The 13,166-nt window shown below is 59.2% G+C and overlaps 1 protein-coding gene across 1 annotated transcript in view; it reads right to left on the reverse strand.

Moving 5' to 3' along the window:
* Positions 1-1,637: 1,637 nt before the first annotated feature.
* The window catches only part of DNAJA4 (DnaJ heat shock protein family (Hsp40) member A4), an 11,980-nt gene continuing 451 nt past the window's right edge, over positions 1,638-13,166 (reverse strand). The window contains exons 2-8 of the mRNA XM_025893022.2: positions 12,655-12,793; positions 8,040-8,220; positions 6,323-6,427; positions 5,341-5,568; positions 4,340-4,570; positions 2,161-2,261; positions 1,638-2,059 (exon numbers count right to left, since the gene is read on the reverse strand). Of these exons, the coding sequence (XP_025748807.1) occupies positions 1,841-2,059; positions 2,161-2,261; positions 4,340-4,570; positions 5,341-5,568; positions 6,323-6,427; positions 8,040-8,220; positions 12,655-12,793 (1,204 nt within the window). The 3' untranslated portion in view covers positions 1,638-1,840. The remainder of the gene's footprint in view (positions 2,060-2,160; positions 2,262-4,339; positions 4,571-5,340; positions 5,569-6,322; positions 6,428-8,039; positions 8,221-12,654; positions 12,794-13,166) is intronic.

A 13,166-nucleotide genomic window follows, 5' to 3' on the forward strand; every position in this document is an offset into this window, starting at 1 on the left:
TGGGAATGTTCTGGAGTCCTGCCTATCTGAATGTCTACTGATACCCTGAAGACCTCGCCTGCCGCACCCGTCGGCCTTCAGACAGGGCTGTGGCCTGCGGTGGAGGAGGCTGCCTCCACGGCATCCACAGTCTCCAAGCCCCGCCTCCGTTACCCCTTCAGCGGGGCTTGTGTGGAAATGGTTCACACTCTGAAGCTTGTTGCTTTTTATTAACGACTTCCTATGCCTGTGAGGTTGCACGTTTGTCCCCCAAACCCATCGCTCTCAGGATGAAGCCCGCACCCCTCTCCTGCCTCCTGGCCTTGTTGGCCCTCCTGTAACCAGAGCCAGGGACGTCTCTTCCATGGAGTGAGCGTCGGCACTCACCCCCACCCCAGGTACGAGCTCCCGTCCACCAGTGTGAGGCAGGCTGGCACTTAACGCCCTCGGTGGGGCTCGAGAAAATGTAAACAACCAGAGCCATTTGTCTCTCATCCCAGCTCAGGTTTAATTTCGAAGGGACAGATGTACAGGTGGAGTGAGTTTGAAGGAACACCCGCCAGATCCTGTCTCCATGCCCAGGAATCTGGAGCTGAACAGAGCCCCCCATCAGCAGTAGCTCTGTGGTGATGATCAGGAAGTCGCGGCACGGACGGGACTCCCTGGAGTTGGGGTCCATTTGTACATGGGTTTTCACACAGGCTGGGTTGGAAGAGTAGGTTTTAGATTTGTCCTGACCAACGGTCAGAGCGGGCCCTATTTTGAGCAAGTGGCACCCGCCCGCATGGGTCCTGCTGGAGCCTGGCCCCCCCCCAAAGCCAGCGCACCCCGACTGCGGGGGCCTCATGGGCCCCTCTGCCCTCCTGCGGCGGCCCCTGGTCTGTGTCAGACTCTCCGCTTCTACAGAACCAGGGGAGGGCTGCCTGCTGGGAGTGAAGCAGTGAGGACTGTCCCTCCGGGCAGGCTGCCCTCACCACTGTGCCCAGCGGAGCTCGGGCAGCGCGCTTCTTGCCAGAACCGCGTCCCAAGCAGGAGGCCCCGCATCCTGTGGCCCTGCAGCCGGAGGAGACATCCCTGGGAGCGGGTGCAGACGGATGTCTGCCTCCCCAGCCAGGCTGCAGCTCCCGAGGCCTGAGCCACGGCCAGGAGGCTCCGCGGCACGTGGGGGGTGTCCTTTACGGTAAGCACTTCGGTGGAAGAGTGTCGCAAAGACTGCCAACAGAAAATCATCACAACCGCGAGCAACAAAGTGCGGGGCCCCAGGCAAACAGTTATGTCGGCGCTGTGTTCAGAGTACTGGTTTGTCCTCACCACAGGGCTGGGAAGCTTCCGGAAGCTTCCGAGAGATGCTCATGCACCTGTTGCAGCCCCAGAGCAGCAGCCCCGTGTGGACCAGGCGCTGGGGCCCAGCCCAGGCCACAGATGTGCTTTTGTCTGGAGGAGCGTCATCTAATGAGTCTAGATTCGGCAGCCCCGGGAGGGGCGGGGGGCAGGGGAGCCGCGCCCGCAGGCACTGCCCAGCGCCCTGCGAGGGGCCTCACTGGCCACACTGGCCGACGACCCGGCAAAGCCCCCAGAAGCAAGTGTCAGTGCGGTCACGGGCCTCTCAAACGTATCCTGAAAATGTAAATAAACAGATTCCATATGCAGACTACAGGTGATTTACACTTGAAACATTTAAATATAAATTAAGCTATAACTTAAGTGACAACCAAAGAAAAACAAAAGAAAAGCCAAGACGACACTCAGCAACTGAGAGGGCTGAACACGTACACAGGACACGCCAGATACGAGGCCAACAGGCGATGCCGTTTTCATGGTGCCAACGTTACACCCGGGGCGCGCTAGTCCGCCCGGCCGCTCACGCCGTCTGGCACTGCACCCCGGCCCGCGGCCCGTCGTCGTCGTCCTCCTCATAGGCCTCCCGCTGCTGCCGCCAGTTCTGCTCGCTGGGGTTGAACTCCTTCAGCTCCACCTGGTCCATGTCGTCCGTGACCCTCACCTTCTGCCGCGGGGGCAGCAGGGCCTCCAGCTGCGGAAGCTTGTCTTGAGGAAGCCAGTGTTTCTCGGGAAAGACGACCTGTGGAGGGCGAGGAGCGTCGGCCAAGAGCCGCGGTAGCGGCTGCCCCTCGCACGGAGGCGCACCCTGACCCAGCCCGCAGCGACAAGTCAGGAACTTACTAGAAACTGGATGATCAGAGTCCCCTTCTCCAGGGGTGCCTTGTAGATGGGCATCCCTTCGTTATGCACACACCTCAGGTCCCCGTGCTTTATCACCTCGCCTGCCGCAGAGAAGGTTTGGTTACGGAGCAGGAAGACGGGGGTGGCCTGGCGGCAGACCCTGCCCGGGCTCGGGGGCGGGGGGGGGCATGCCTGGGGCAGCATGGTGGGGCCTCCGGCACAAGGCAAACTGGTGTAAAAAACAAACCAGGAATCCGGACACTGGGGTCTGGGAGCTAGAAGTGGTCCAGCCCACACTCCGGGGTCTCCCACGACGCGCACTCTCAAAAAAGGCATCACGGGGTTTTGGCCCCAGAGCTCCAGGGTTCTGGCCATGTCTAAAAATACCATCTCCCCCCCAACATAAAGAAGAAAGGGCACAAGGGTCTCTCCAGAAATAAGCTCTTCAGCTTGGCAACAAAAACGCACAGGGAAGTGAGTCGGTGTGCAGAAAGAGTAGGGGCGGGGAGGGGCGGCACCCCCCACTACCCCCGCTGCAGTCTCGTCAAGGGGAAGGCACTGAGGACCCCCTCTGGGGCCGTGCAGGAGCACAGGGCCTTCGGCCGTCCTGTGTGTTGGGAAGTTCTGTCTCCGTTCCTACCCCTCACGCTTCTGCCTCTGACTGACTGGGGGCTGGGAAGCCACATGCGGAAGGCCCCCGACCAGCTGCCAGGGCACCCTCCCCACCGACCCTGAGTCTCCGCACCCTGACGGCAGAAGGAGGAGACAGCAGCAGGGAAGGAACGAGAAAGAAGCCCAACCGAGGAGAGAGAGGATGAAGAAAAAGACAGGACACAGGGAAACACAAATGAGCAAAAAGAACACGAGAAGTCTCCAGCAGGAGGGTCTCTGAAGCCCTGGCCCTTCCCCGTCACGACGCGAGGAACGGGGTCTCTCCTCTGCCCCAGGTCACCGACAGGGCACTTGCCTGCACGCAGCAGGACGCTGGGAGCCCAGCCGTGCACCGGCCACGGCCAGGGAGGAAGAGCCCTCCCAAAGCTCCCCGCGGACGCCCTCAGGGCCACAGTCAGGGCAGGGGCTGCGTGAGCAGGCCCCAAACACACCTGCTCGAGACCTGCCACCTCCAAAGTACTGCACTCAAGTAGCGGAAGAACTGGGGACCCGGGGAGGCGTTGTGTCTCACGGTTTCACGCGAGTGTTACACTGCAGCGCCCCAAGAAAGGGCAAATCACGTATGGGGATCCTGGCCCTGTGTTTATTTTTACAAGTTTTTGTTAGTTTGACGTTGTTTCCAGATACAAAAGGCTTGGATGTAGAACCACATCCTTTTATGTCCAGAGGAGGAGGAAACCACGCAGAGAAGCAGAGAAACAGAACAAGGCCACGGGAGGGAGGCAAGCGCGGAGGCCAGGCGGCTCTGGGGTCTGCTCACCTCGCCAGGCGCCGGTGCCCTTGGACAGGCGGCTCACATCCCACCCCAGCCCCGACAGGTGCCCCGGTGGTGGCGAGGGGGCCAGAGCAGCTCTGCTCACGGCCAGCAGGTCAGCCACCACCACCCCCTGCCCAGACTCGCGGACACGGACGAGTGACCTTCATGTTACCAGAGGTGGCTGCAAGTCTGGTCCCCGGCCCGGCCCGGCCCTTCCCTTCACCAGTCTGCCTCCCTCCGGCCCTTCCCGGCAGGCGCTCTGCTGCCCATAGGTGTGCTGGGTGCACAGGCCCTGGAGGCCCCTCGCAGCCCTCGGGTGCCGGCCCCGCCTGTGCATGTGTGCAGACGGGCGGGTCCCTGCGAGCAGGTGAGGATAAGCTGACGGGCAAGGTCTTCTCGGGAAAACTGGACTTTACAGTGTCTCCCACGTGCCATTGGCAGCACCGAAGCTGGAGAAGCATGCAGGTGATAGACCACCACCGCCTGTTACCGCTCTTTTCTTACCAAACTAGGATTTTACAGTTTAAGTTATGGTGCTCGACCCCAAGATCCCTGTTGGAGGCTCTTCCCCCTGACTCGGAATTCTTTTTCTCTAGGAGAATATTTAAACATTTCATAAAATTCTCCAGTCATTAGCAAAGACTTTGAACTTGGGAGAAAAGGAAGTGGTGCTAACCCCGGGGCTAGCAGCCAGCAGGGTCCTGCGCAGCACCCACCCACCCAGCACAACAGTCAACGCTGAAACGTTACCCGACTTGGACGTGATGACGAGAACTCGATCGTCCAGCGTTTTTATCGTCTTCTTGAAGCCACAGAGGGCTTCAGAAAGCTGAATTTTCATTTTCATGATCAAGTCGTGGCCTCGCCTCTGAAAGACACTATGATCCTTCTGATCAAGCACAATTATGACATCGCCAGGCTCCAGCTCAGGCTCCTGATCTCCTTCTCCATGAAACAGTATCTTTTGCCCATCTTTCATACCTATGAGACATCATCCTTTCTGATTAGCATTTCTCTTAAAAACCGTACTTTCTACAAAGCTGTGAACACCGCACGCACTCCTTTGGGGGCTTTTACTCATCAAACCTCCCAACCTCGTAGCCACAGGGACCAGAGCAGTGGCTGGGACTGCCACGAGAGAGGCCACGCCGCACCCGCACACCCGCCACTGCACGCCCACGGTCACCACCCGCTTCCTGCTGCACGCAGGGGGCATGGCTCTAGGAGCGCCCACAGTCACGGATGCTTCAGTAGACATCCTTCAAGGGCGTCCTTTTGGGTGTTGATTTGTATACTTTGGTATAGAAATGAGGGGAGGGCCGAACTTGGGAGAATCTGGGCAGCAGGGAGGGGCCCTGCAGCAGGGTGGGGCCTGTGCGCGAGGGAGGGGCCGTGTGCGCAGGGAGAGGGGCCGGTGCAGCGAGGAGGGGCCCGCGGCCCCCGTGACAGCAGGAGCTCTACGGCCGCTCCCTGGCCGAGGCGGTCAGGAAGAAGACGCCCAATGATTCCAAGGGAATGGTTAGAGAATGGGGGAGGGCAGTTACCCCAAATCAAGGTCAAGCACCTTTTGCAGGTGCAGACCGTGGCAGGTAAGCTGTGGCTGGAGGTGGGAACGGCAGTGAAGCCGGGAGGGCAGGCTGGGGGCACCGGGCCCCGCCCCCGACAGGTCCCAGACACCTGACCTGTGCGCCCCACGGTCGGCGGCCAGAGGCACTCCCGGCGGCATGGGGCGCCAAGCTGCGCGGCCTCACCTTTCTCCACGTGCACCTCGATGATCTTCTTCTCGCGGATCACCTTGGTGCCGCTGCAGCTGTCGCAGCGGTCCTTGGGGTTGATGCGCTCCCCCTGGCCCTTGCACTCGATGCACACGGTCTGGATCTGCTGCACCATGCCCGGCCCGATCTGCTGGATGTGGATCTGCATCCCGCGGCCCTTGCACAGGGGACACTTCTCCACAGACCCCTTCTTCCCACCGACGCCTGGGGGGAGGCACAGAGTGAGAGCCGGGCTCCTCCGCAAACAGCCTGTCCCCCCAGGGGCCAGGGAAGGCAGTCGGGGCCCGTAGGCGGGACCCCGGGTATTTACAATCATGGTCAGCAATGTACAGAGTCTGGATGATTCCACGCGAGCAGGGAACATGTTAATATGTGAGCTCACGGGTCTGGGGTCTGTGACCTTGGCCGTGCCCAGCCAGATTCACTCCGTGAGCCTCACCAGCTGTGCCCACAGGTGACCAAGGGGGCTGGGCTGAGAGGCCTGGAGGGCGGCGGCCCTGCTCGGCCCCCTCAGGACAACGTGCGTCTGAGGCCACCAGACACGACTTTTCTTGAAAAATCCTATTTTAAAAATTGTGTTAGTTACATTTACATGTGCGTCAAGGGGCAGTAAACCAGACCAGCTTCACGGGAACACGGGCTCGTCTGCCCCCTTTATGCCCAGGGCTGCCGGGGACCTGAAACACTTCCCGTCTGGCCCTTTGTGCAGGAAAAGTTTGCTGACCCCTAAGTTGGGTGAACTATCTTGACTTTTACATGTTTAAAATAATTATCAACGTGTTAATTAAATGTCAGTCAAAATAAAAACTGTACAGGGCAAAGTAAAACCGATTTGGCCCTTAGGCCACCAGTTTGCTGTCTGTTGGACCCTTACATTTGAAAAGATAAAAAATGATTTTTCTATGAATGCCCAGATCTAAAGGGTCACTATGGGACTCATTCAAACATTCATTTTTACCTTCACATTTCTCACAAATTACATTTTTCTGGAGGGCCAACTTCTTTGTGACTCCATTATACAAATCTTCAAGAGTTACAGACAACTGATGGACAACATTCTTGCCTTGGGGGAAACGGGAAAGGAGAACAATTAGTAACACGGCAGGAAATACGCCCGTGACCTTGGTTGCAGAGCCGTGCCTTCCACTCACCGCTCATGGCCTCACCTCCGGGCCCCCCCGCCAACCACGAGATCGAACACGCTTTGTAGCTGGGAGCCAATCATTCAATCTTTTATAGATGTCAACAAAGACTTTCCATCTTTATTTTCTAAGAACAAACCTGAGGCCAGAGCGATCACAAGGGGGCGGGGGGGGGGTACCCTAAGCAGAGCCGAGGGTTCTCCCGTGAAAGGGGCCCTTTCTTCCCTCACAGGAGGGCGTGACCCCGTCTACGCACCCTTCACTCAAACTCCTCCCCGAGCCCCACGCTCTTTCCGGTTTTGGCCCTTCTATAATCTGTGGCCAAGTGGGAACTCTTCCTCTGCTGAAATCTTATCTGTGGGCCCCTGTGTCTTCAGGGTGGGATTCTGTCTGCCCAGGGCCAGGCCAGGGTCGGACAGCCCACGGCTGCCTGTGGGGCTCTCTCGGTCGCGGACAAATGCCGTCCCTGTTCACTGGCTGTCAACGTGGACAGACAACTGGACTCAGGGCATGAAGCTGTTCACCACAAGGCAGTGAGAGCCCAGGCAGGTGGGGACCACGCTTTTCACCATGTCTGTCGTCAAGTACACGAGCCAGCAACCCTGACATGGGGCCCGGGCTCTTCCTGATGAACTCAGGATTTTCAGCACCCTGTGTTCAAGAGTGGACGGCCAAGCTTTTGAAGCTCAAAGTCGATTATACCATGAAAACAGATACTGCCTTATTCATCCAGGGCCTCTTGCTGATCCAGACCACCCTTTGTAAACTCCAATGCAGAGCTTATTCCTTGTGATTTTACCCAGGATCTTAATAAGCTTGGCTAGCTATCTGGTTTTCAGGTCCAAAACAGACTGTCCACAGTAGAGACTGGACAGGGGAAAGGGGCAGCTCGGGACCACTGCTAACGGCCAGAGGTGGCAGCCTGTGGCCTGGCAGGAGGGACGAGCTGGAAAAACAAACCCCACAACTCAGACAGCAGCCCAGGGCCCTTGTTCACCTCCTGGGCATGAAGCTGCTAACCACAACACATTCCAGAGAAAGGCAGGGAGGCTCTCTTACAGAGATGTTCCCACATGAGGGGTGGAAAATCTGAGCAGCCTGAGAAAATGGACACCCTGCAGAGCGCCAGCCAGAAACAGAGTGCACAGGCCAGGTCAGGAGGCCGGGACAGGAGGCGCCATGATGTCACGAGATGAACTTCCTCCTCCCTGCTCACACCCCATTTGCTCCCTGTGGGGTGGTGTCTGCAGGTGTCAGGTGAGTGCTCCCGGTGCTAGGAGGCTCCAGGTAGCCCAGATACTATGGGGGGGGGGCTATTTAAAGCTAATGATCCCAGGGGCGCCTGGGTGGCTCAGTCGTTAAGCGTCTGCCTTCGGCTCAGGTCATGATCTCTGGGTCCTGGGATCGAGCCCCGCATCGGGCTCCCTGCTCGGCGGGGAGCCTGCTTCTCCCTCTGCCTCTGCCTGTCTCTCTCTCTCTCATGAATAAATAAATAAAATCTTAAAAAAATAAAATAAAATAAAAAGCACTTACCTCTTCTCTCTCTAGCCATCCGTCCCCCGCCCCCAAAAAACATGTCAAAGATATCCATGGGTGAAGAGAAGCTGGGGCTGCCTGAGCCTCCTTCCTTAATCGCCTGTTCACCACCCTGGTCATAAATGTCCCTCTTCTTTGGATCTGAAAGCACTTCATATGCCTGGGATATGAGCTTGAACTTTAAAATAAAAAGAGAGAGAGAGAGAAGGTTTGAGTTGTTTGTTACACAGGCCCACCCACCACGATGAACGCGAGGACGGAGGTATTCTGCACCCAGCACCCAGCACCCAGCACCCACACAAGCCTGCCGCGCTCCCTCTGGAGTCCCATCACTCCCCTCGCGGAGCGGGGAGACACGGGGCCTGCAGGGAGGGGATGCTCCTCCCAGCCTTGGCTGCACCCGACAGGAAGCCAAAGGCAATGAGGCCAGGGCGTCACCAGCACCCGATAAAGCCCAGGCTCCCGACTGCCGCCACGGGCCTCCCTGGCCCTCCCACACACTAGTCTCCCTGCACGAGACAACAGACACCTTGGGAGCGCCTGTCCGCGTGCATGCTGCAGACACCGTGCGGACGGGTGCCCCAGCCCGGCCCCCAGAGGCCCCCCATCTCAGTTACCGCCAACGCCAAAACCTTGTTTCCCCTCCCCTCACATCTCATCTGTGAGCAAACCCTCTGGTGCTGCCTCCCAGTGTTTGTCTCTGGTCCCTGACATCGCACTCCTGCGACAACCGGAATACAGTTGTAGAAAAAGTATCAGAAAACCCAAATTGAAAGACATTCTGCAAAACTAAGGAGAACTAAATGCAACGTGTGATCCAGGATTGGGGGGAAATGGCTACAAAAGACACTGGAACGACTGGAGAGAGGTGGATTTTTTCCCCCAGGGTTAAACTTCTTAAATGTGGTAGGTGTACTGCAGGTAGGTACACGGAGAAGCCTGTTGGGAGTGTTTGGGGCTGGAAGGCTGGGAGGCCTGCACGTGAAGCAGACGTCGCCACACGTTTGGGGGGGCAAGCCAGCACTCACTGCCCCACGCTCATCTTTTCTGTCGGTATATGGAAGTTTTTAAAATAAAATTAGAACACCGTAAAATATCCCAAATCCATCCCTTCTTGCCACACTGCACACCCACTCTGCAGAGACCACCACCTTGCGCCTGGGTCACTGCCGTCAGCTCAATGGCCTCCGACCTCTCCCGCTCACTCGGAGTCGCAGCCAGGCCCGTGTGGGTACACGGCCAGCCCACCGCCTCGCAAGTGTCCGTCCCGTGAGCACAGGGCCCGCGCTCAGCTGCGTCCACTGCTGTACCCGGGACCCAGAGGGACGTCTGCGTGTTAGATGAATGGCTTGGTTCTAGGAGTTCAGGAATGAGTATGGGAAGTAGGGTGTCCCTCAGAGTCCTCTCCAGTCCGTGAGACGGGGTCTCTGTCAACATCCTACAGCAAAGCCAGTCCCACAGAACAGAGAAGAAACTGCTAGGAGGAAGCACATATGGGGATGTGACAGAGAAGCTAGTTTTCTCAGACCCTGTACAAAGAACTAGGCGATTTAACAAACAAAGTCCTCGAGCGACATCAGGGTCGTGCTCAGGTGCTTCTCTGTGTTTCTGCGAAGAAGCAGGCCTCACTCACACCACCCTCTCCATGGCAGGAAGACTGAGGGGTGGGGAGCAGGTGCCTGGTACGGGAGCCCAGACCTTCTGGGCCTGTGTGCACGTCAAGATGAATATGCTTCCTGAGAACTTCCACTAGAAACACTCCCCAAATACTCTGGACACTTGAAACACACCTAATGGTCAACCTAAGAAGCAAAAGCAGTGCCCTGTCCTTGGGCAGTTAATCAGAGGCCCTATCTCCCACAGGGTGGGGGCTCCCAAGGCCACGAGCAGGCCCGCCCCACCCCGCCCCTGCGGCTCCACCCCCCCCCCAGTCTAACCCAGGTTCCGGCCCTGCCCCGCCCCTGCGGCTCCAGCCCCCCGAGTCTAACCCGGGTTCCGGCCCTGCCCCCTCGGCTGGAGGTCAGTGCTCTCACCAGCTCACTGTTCAGACTGACCATCTGCCCCGGGACCTTAACGAGATCACCACCCACCTAGGAAAAAATGACTTCGGCATGATGTCACAACTCGGAAGAGGATTTGTGAGGATATGCGGTGGTGACCGAAGCTACCAGGATGAGCACTATGATCACCCCCAAAAGGCCGCCTGCAGAGCAGCTCGGGAATAGCAGTTAGGGTGATGTGTATGGTGGGTTTTCCTCTATGTTCTGATGTTTCCTGTACTGTTCTGCCCTCTTGGGTGATTTTTTAACTTGAAAATCTATGATTTGAAAAGCTACAGTGAAATTGGCCAAAAGGCCGAATTCTTTGCAAGCCAGTGAGGCTAACAGGCAAGAGCATGCCCGCTCGCACCACCCCTGCAGAGGACGGCTTCCTGACCCGCCGCGCGCCACAGAGCAGGCCGTACAGACTCCACGGGGCACCTGCCAGCAAACGGGCTGCCCGACGCTTAGCAACACGGGACAACAAGCACAAAACAAAGGCCAGCACCCCCAGACGGCTCACGTGCCTCCCCACAGGGCGACAGGACAGCTTAATCTATTTTTGAAGAGACATGAATAATGCAGTGACAAACTTAGGAAGAACGCAAAAGGCTCTACCAGTTCTACCCATGACAGAGAAGGTGGACAAGCACCGCACACAGACTTGCACGAGAAAGAAACCGTCTACACTGTGTGCCCAGCACGCAGCAGAACCAGAAAGTGGGGATCTGGTGAATGAATGAGTCTCCTCTCAGGGAGCTGGACGGCAGAGTTTCCATGAACTGTGTCCCCCTGTCTCCTCACCCCCTTTGATCTCCAACCCCACGTCCACTGAGCTGCCAATCCCCCTTCACTGCAACTGCCCTCCCAAACCGTGTCTGCGTGGGGTGCGCTCCGTTCCCTTGGCCAGCCCGCACACCTCCCAGCACCTTTGCCGTACCTGGACATCCCAGGACCCCCACCCCAGGCTCACCGTCAGGAGCCTCGCATGGGACACCAGTTCGGTGCCTGGCTCTAAGTAAATGCTAGCTTGAAGCAAACCAAACAGTCTACCGAGAGAGAGATGCACAGGGCAACACCCACGGAAACGTCGTAGAGGTCAAGTGCAAGTTTTGGACAGCGTCAGGGCACGGAGTAGACGGGCTCCAAGTGCACGCACACAGCCTTGAACACGCTCCTGGATGGCACTCCGAGATCTGACTGAAGCCAGGCCCTAGGCCTCCCCGCAAGCCGCCTCTCGCCAGCCTCCTGAGTCGCCAGCTGAGAAGCCTGGACCCGCTCCCCTTAGAGGAGATCCTCACGCACAGGCTCTGGTGAACCCGCCCGCGAGCACGTCTGTGCATCACCAACACCACGGAGAAAGCCAGGCCCTCAAAAAGCTACAGTAAGCCCTCTAAATATAGACGAGAGAATGCGAGTGAGCAGCAAACGGTCTTACAGGAAAGCATGTTAAACTTGTGACAGCCGCATTCAGCACATGTGGCTAAATATAAATCTCCTGTCGCTGCTGCCAACAGTCCCCCCTCCGAGCAGCCCGCGCCAGCATGGGAGCGGGCACACACACGGGCGGCGCCTCCGGGCGTCTAACCGCTAGACGCCTGATCTGCGGCTTCACCCGCCGCCTGGGTGTCGCTGCTGTCCTCTACCACCGAAGCCCACCTCCCCCAAACCACTGGAGACTGCAGAGTTTTATAAGGAATCGACAAACAGCGGAAAGAGGACGGGGATGGGCAAGCGGCCTTCCCAAGAACCAATAGGTGGTCCTGCCAAGTCACCTGCTTGGGTGGCTCACGAGCCTCCCGGGACAGAGAGCAGGCCAGCTCTGTTCCCTGAGCAGGAAATTTTAATTCAGGTCTCCACTATGCAGAGCATTCTTCAGCCTATTATTGGTCCTTAGGATCAACTGTGGGTCATTTGTCACAGAAAACCTGGACTATTCCTGTAAAATGATGTGTCAGGGTAGAGATCTCCCTGTCCCTGTTTAATAAACGTGATTATTCGGTGTCTCACGACCTTGACCCGGCAGGAGATAGGCATGCAGACCAAACCCCTCCCGGTTCTCAAGCCCCTCACCGGGTTTGTCCCCGGTGCTGATGCACCAACAGGGAAGGAACACAAAACACCTCCACCCGGTCGCTCCCGCAATCGCACAACTTCGTTTCCCGGGTTGCGGGCTGCCCCTCCTACAGAACTGCCCGCCAACGCTGTGCCAACCGGGCTCCCCGGGGGGTGCTGAACAAGCAGGCTTGCCGGAGGCAACGGAGGAGTGGGTGGGCTGCAGGGGTCACCAGGGTCCCAGTGCCCCGGGGGCAGCCCCAACCCCCGACCCAGCCAGCTGCCCCCCACCCCAGCCCCCTAAGCCCTGCCGCCTGCCCCGGTCCCCCAGTCCCCTGACCCCAGCCCCTCCCGGCGCCGGACCCCAGTCTCCCAACCCCCGCCGCCTGCCCCCACCCCAGCCTCCCACCCCCCCCCCCCCCGCCCCCCCCCGCCCCCCCCCCCCCCCCCCCCCCCCCCCCCCCCCGCGCGCCTCCTGCCCCCGACCGCCGCCAGCGCCAGGCCCGAGCCCGCCGCACCGTCTCGCCCTCATCCGGGTTCTTGTCCGGGTGGTACTTGAGCGCCAGCTTCCGGTAGGCCTTCTTGATCTCCTCCGGGGACGCGCTGGGCTTCACCCCCAGGATGTCATAGTACTGGGTCTCCTTCACCATCTTGTCTCTGCGGGCGGGCGGGGCGGGCGAGGCCGGTCAGTGCGCCCGGGACGACCCGCCGCCCGCCCGCGCGTCCCGCTCCGCGCTCCGACTCCGGCCGCCGCCCTGGGCTCCCGCCGCCCGCCGCCCGGGGCCGCCGCACTCGGCCTCCGGCTCCTCCGCCGCGGGTTTTATTCGGCGCCGGCGGAAGGTTCCGCGAGGAGACAGTGACGCCACAAAGGCCCAGAACCTTCGCGGAGGTTCCGGCGGCGTCCGGCCGGGCGGCGGGCGGGGCAGTGAGTGCGCGGCGGGGAGCAGACCCCGACCCCGGACCCCGGACCCCCGACGGTCGCCTCGCCTGGCCCCGGACCCCGGAGCCCGACCCCCGACGGCCGGCTCGC

The sequence above is a fragment of the Callorhinus ursinus genome, unplaced genomic scaffold (assembly GCF_003265705.2).
Source record: "Callorhinus ursinus isolate GAN/ISIS: 27379988/994484 unplaced genomic scaffold, GSC_fseal_2.0 scaffold45, whole genome shotgun sequence".
Lineage (NCBI taxonomy): Eukaryota > Metazoa > Chordata > Mammalia > Carnivora > Otariidae > Callorhinus > Callorhinus ursinus.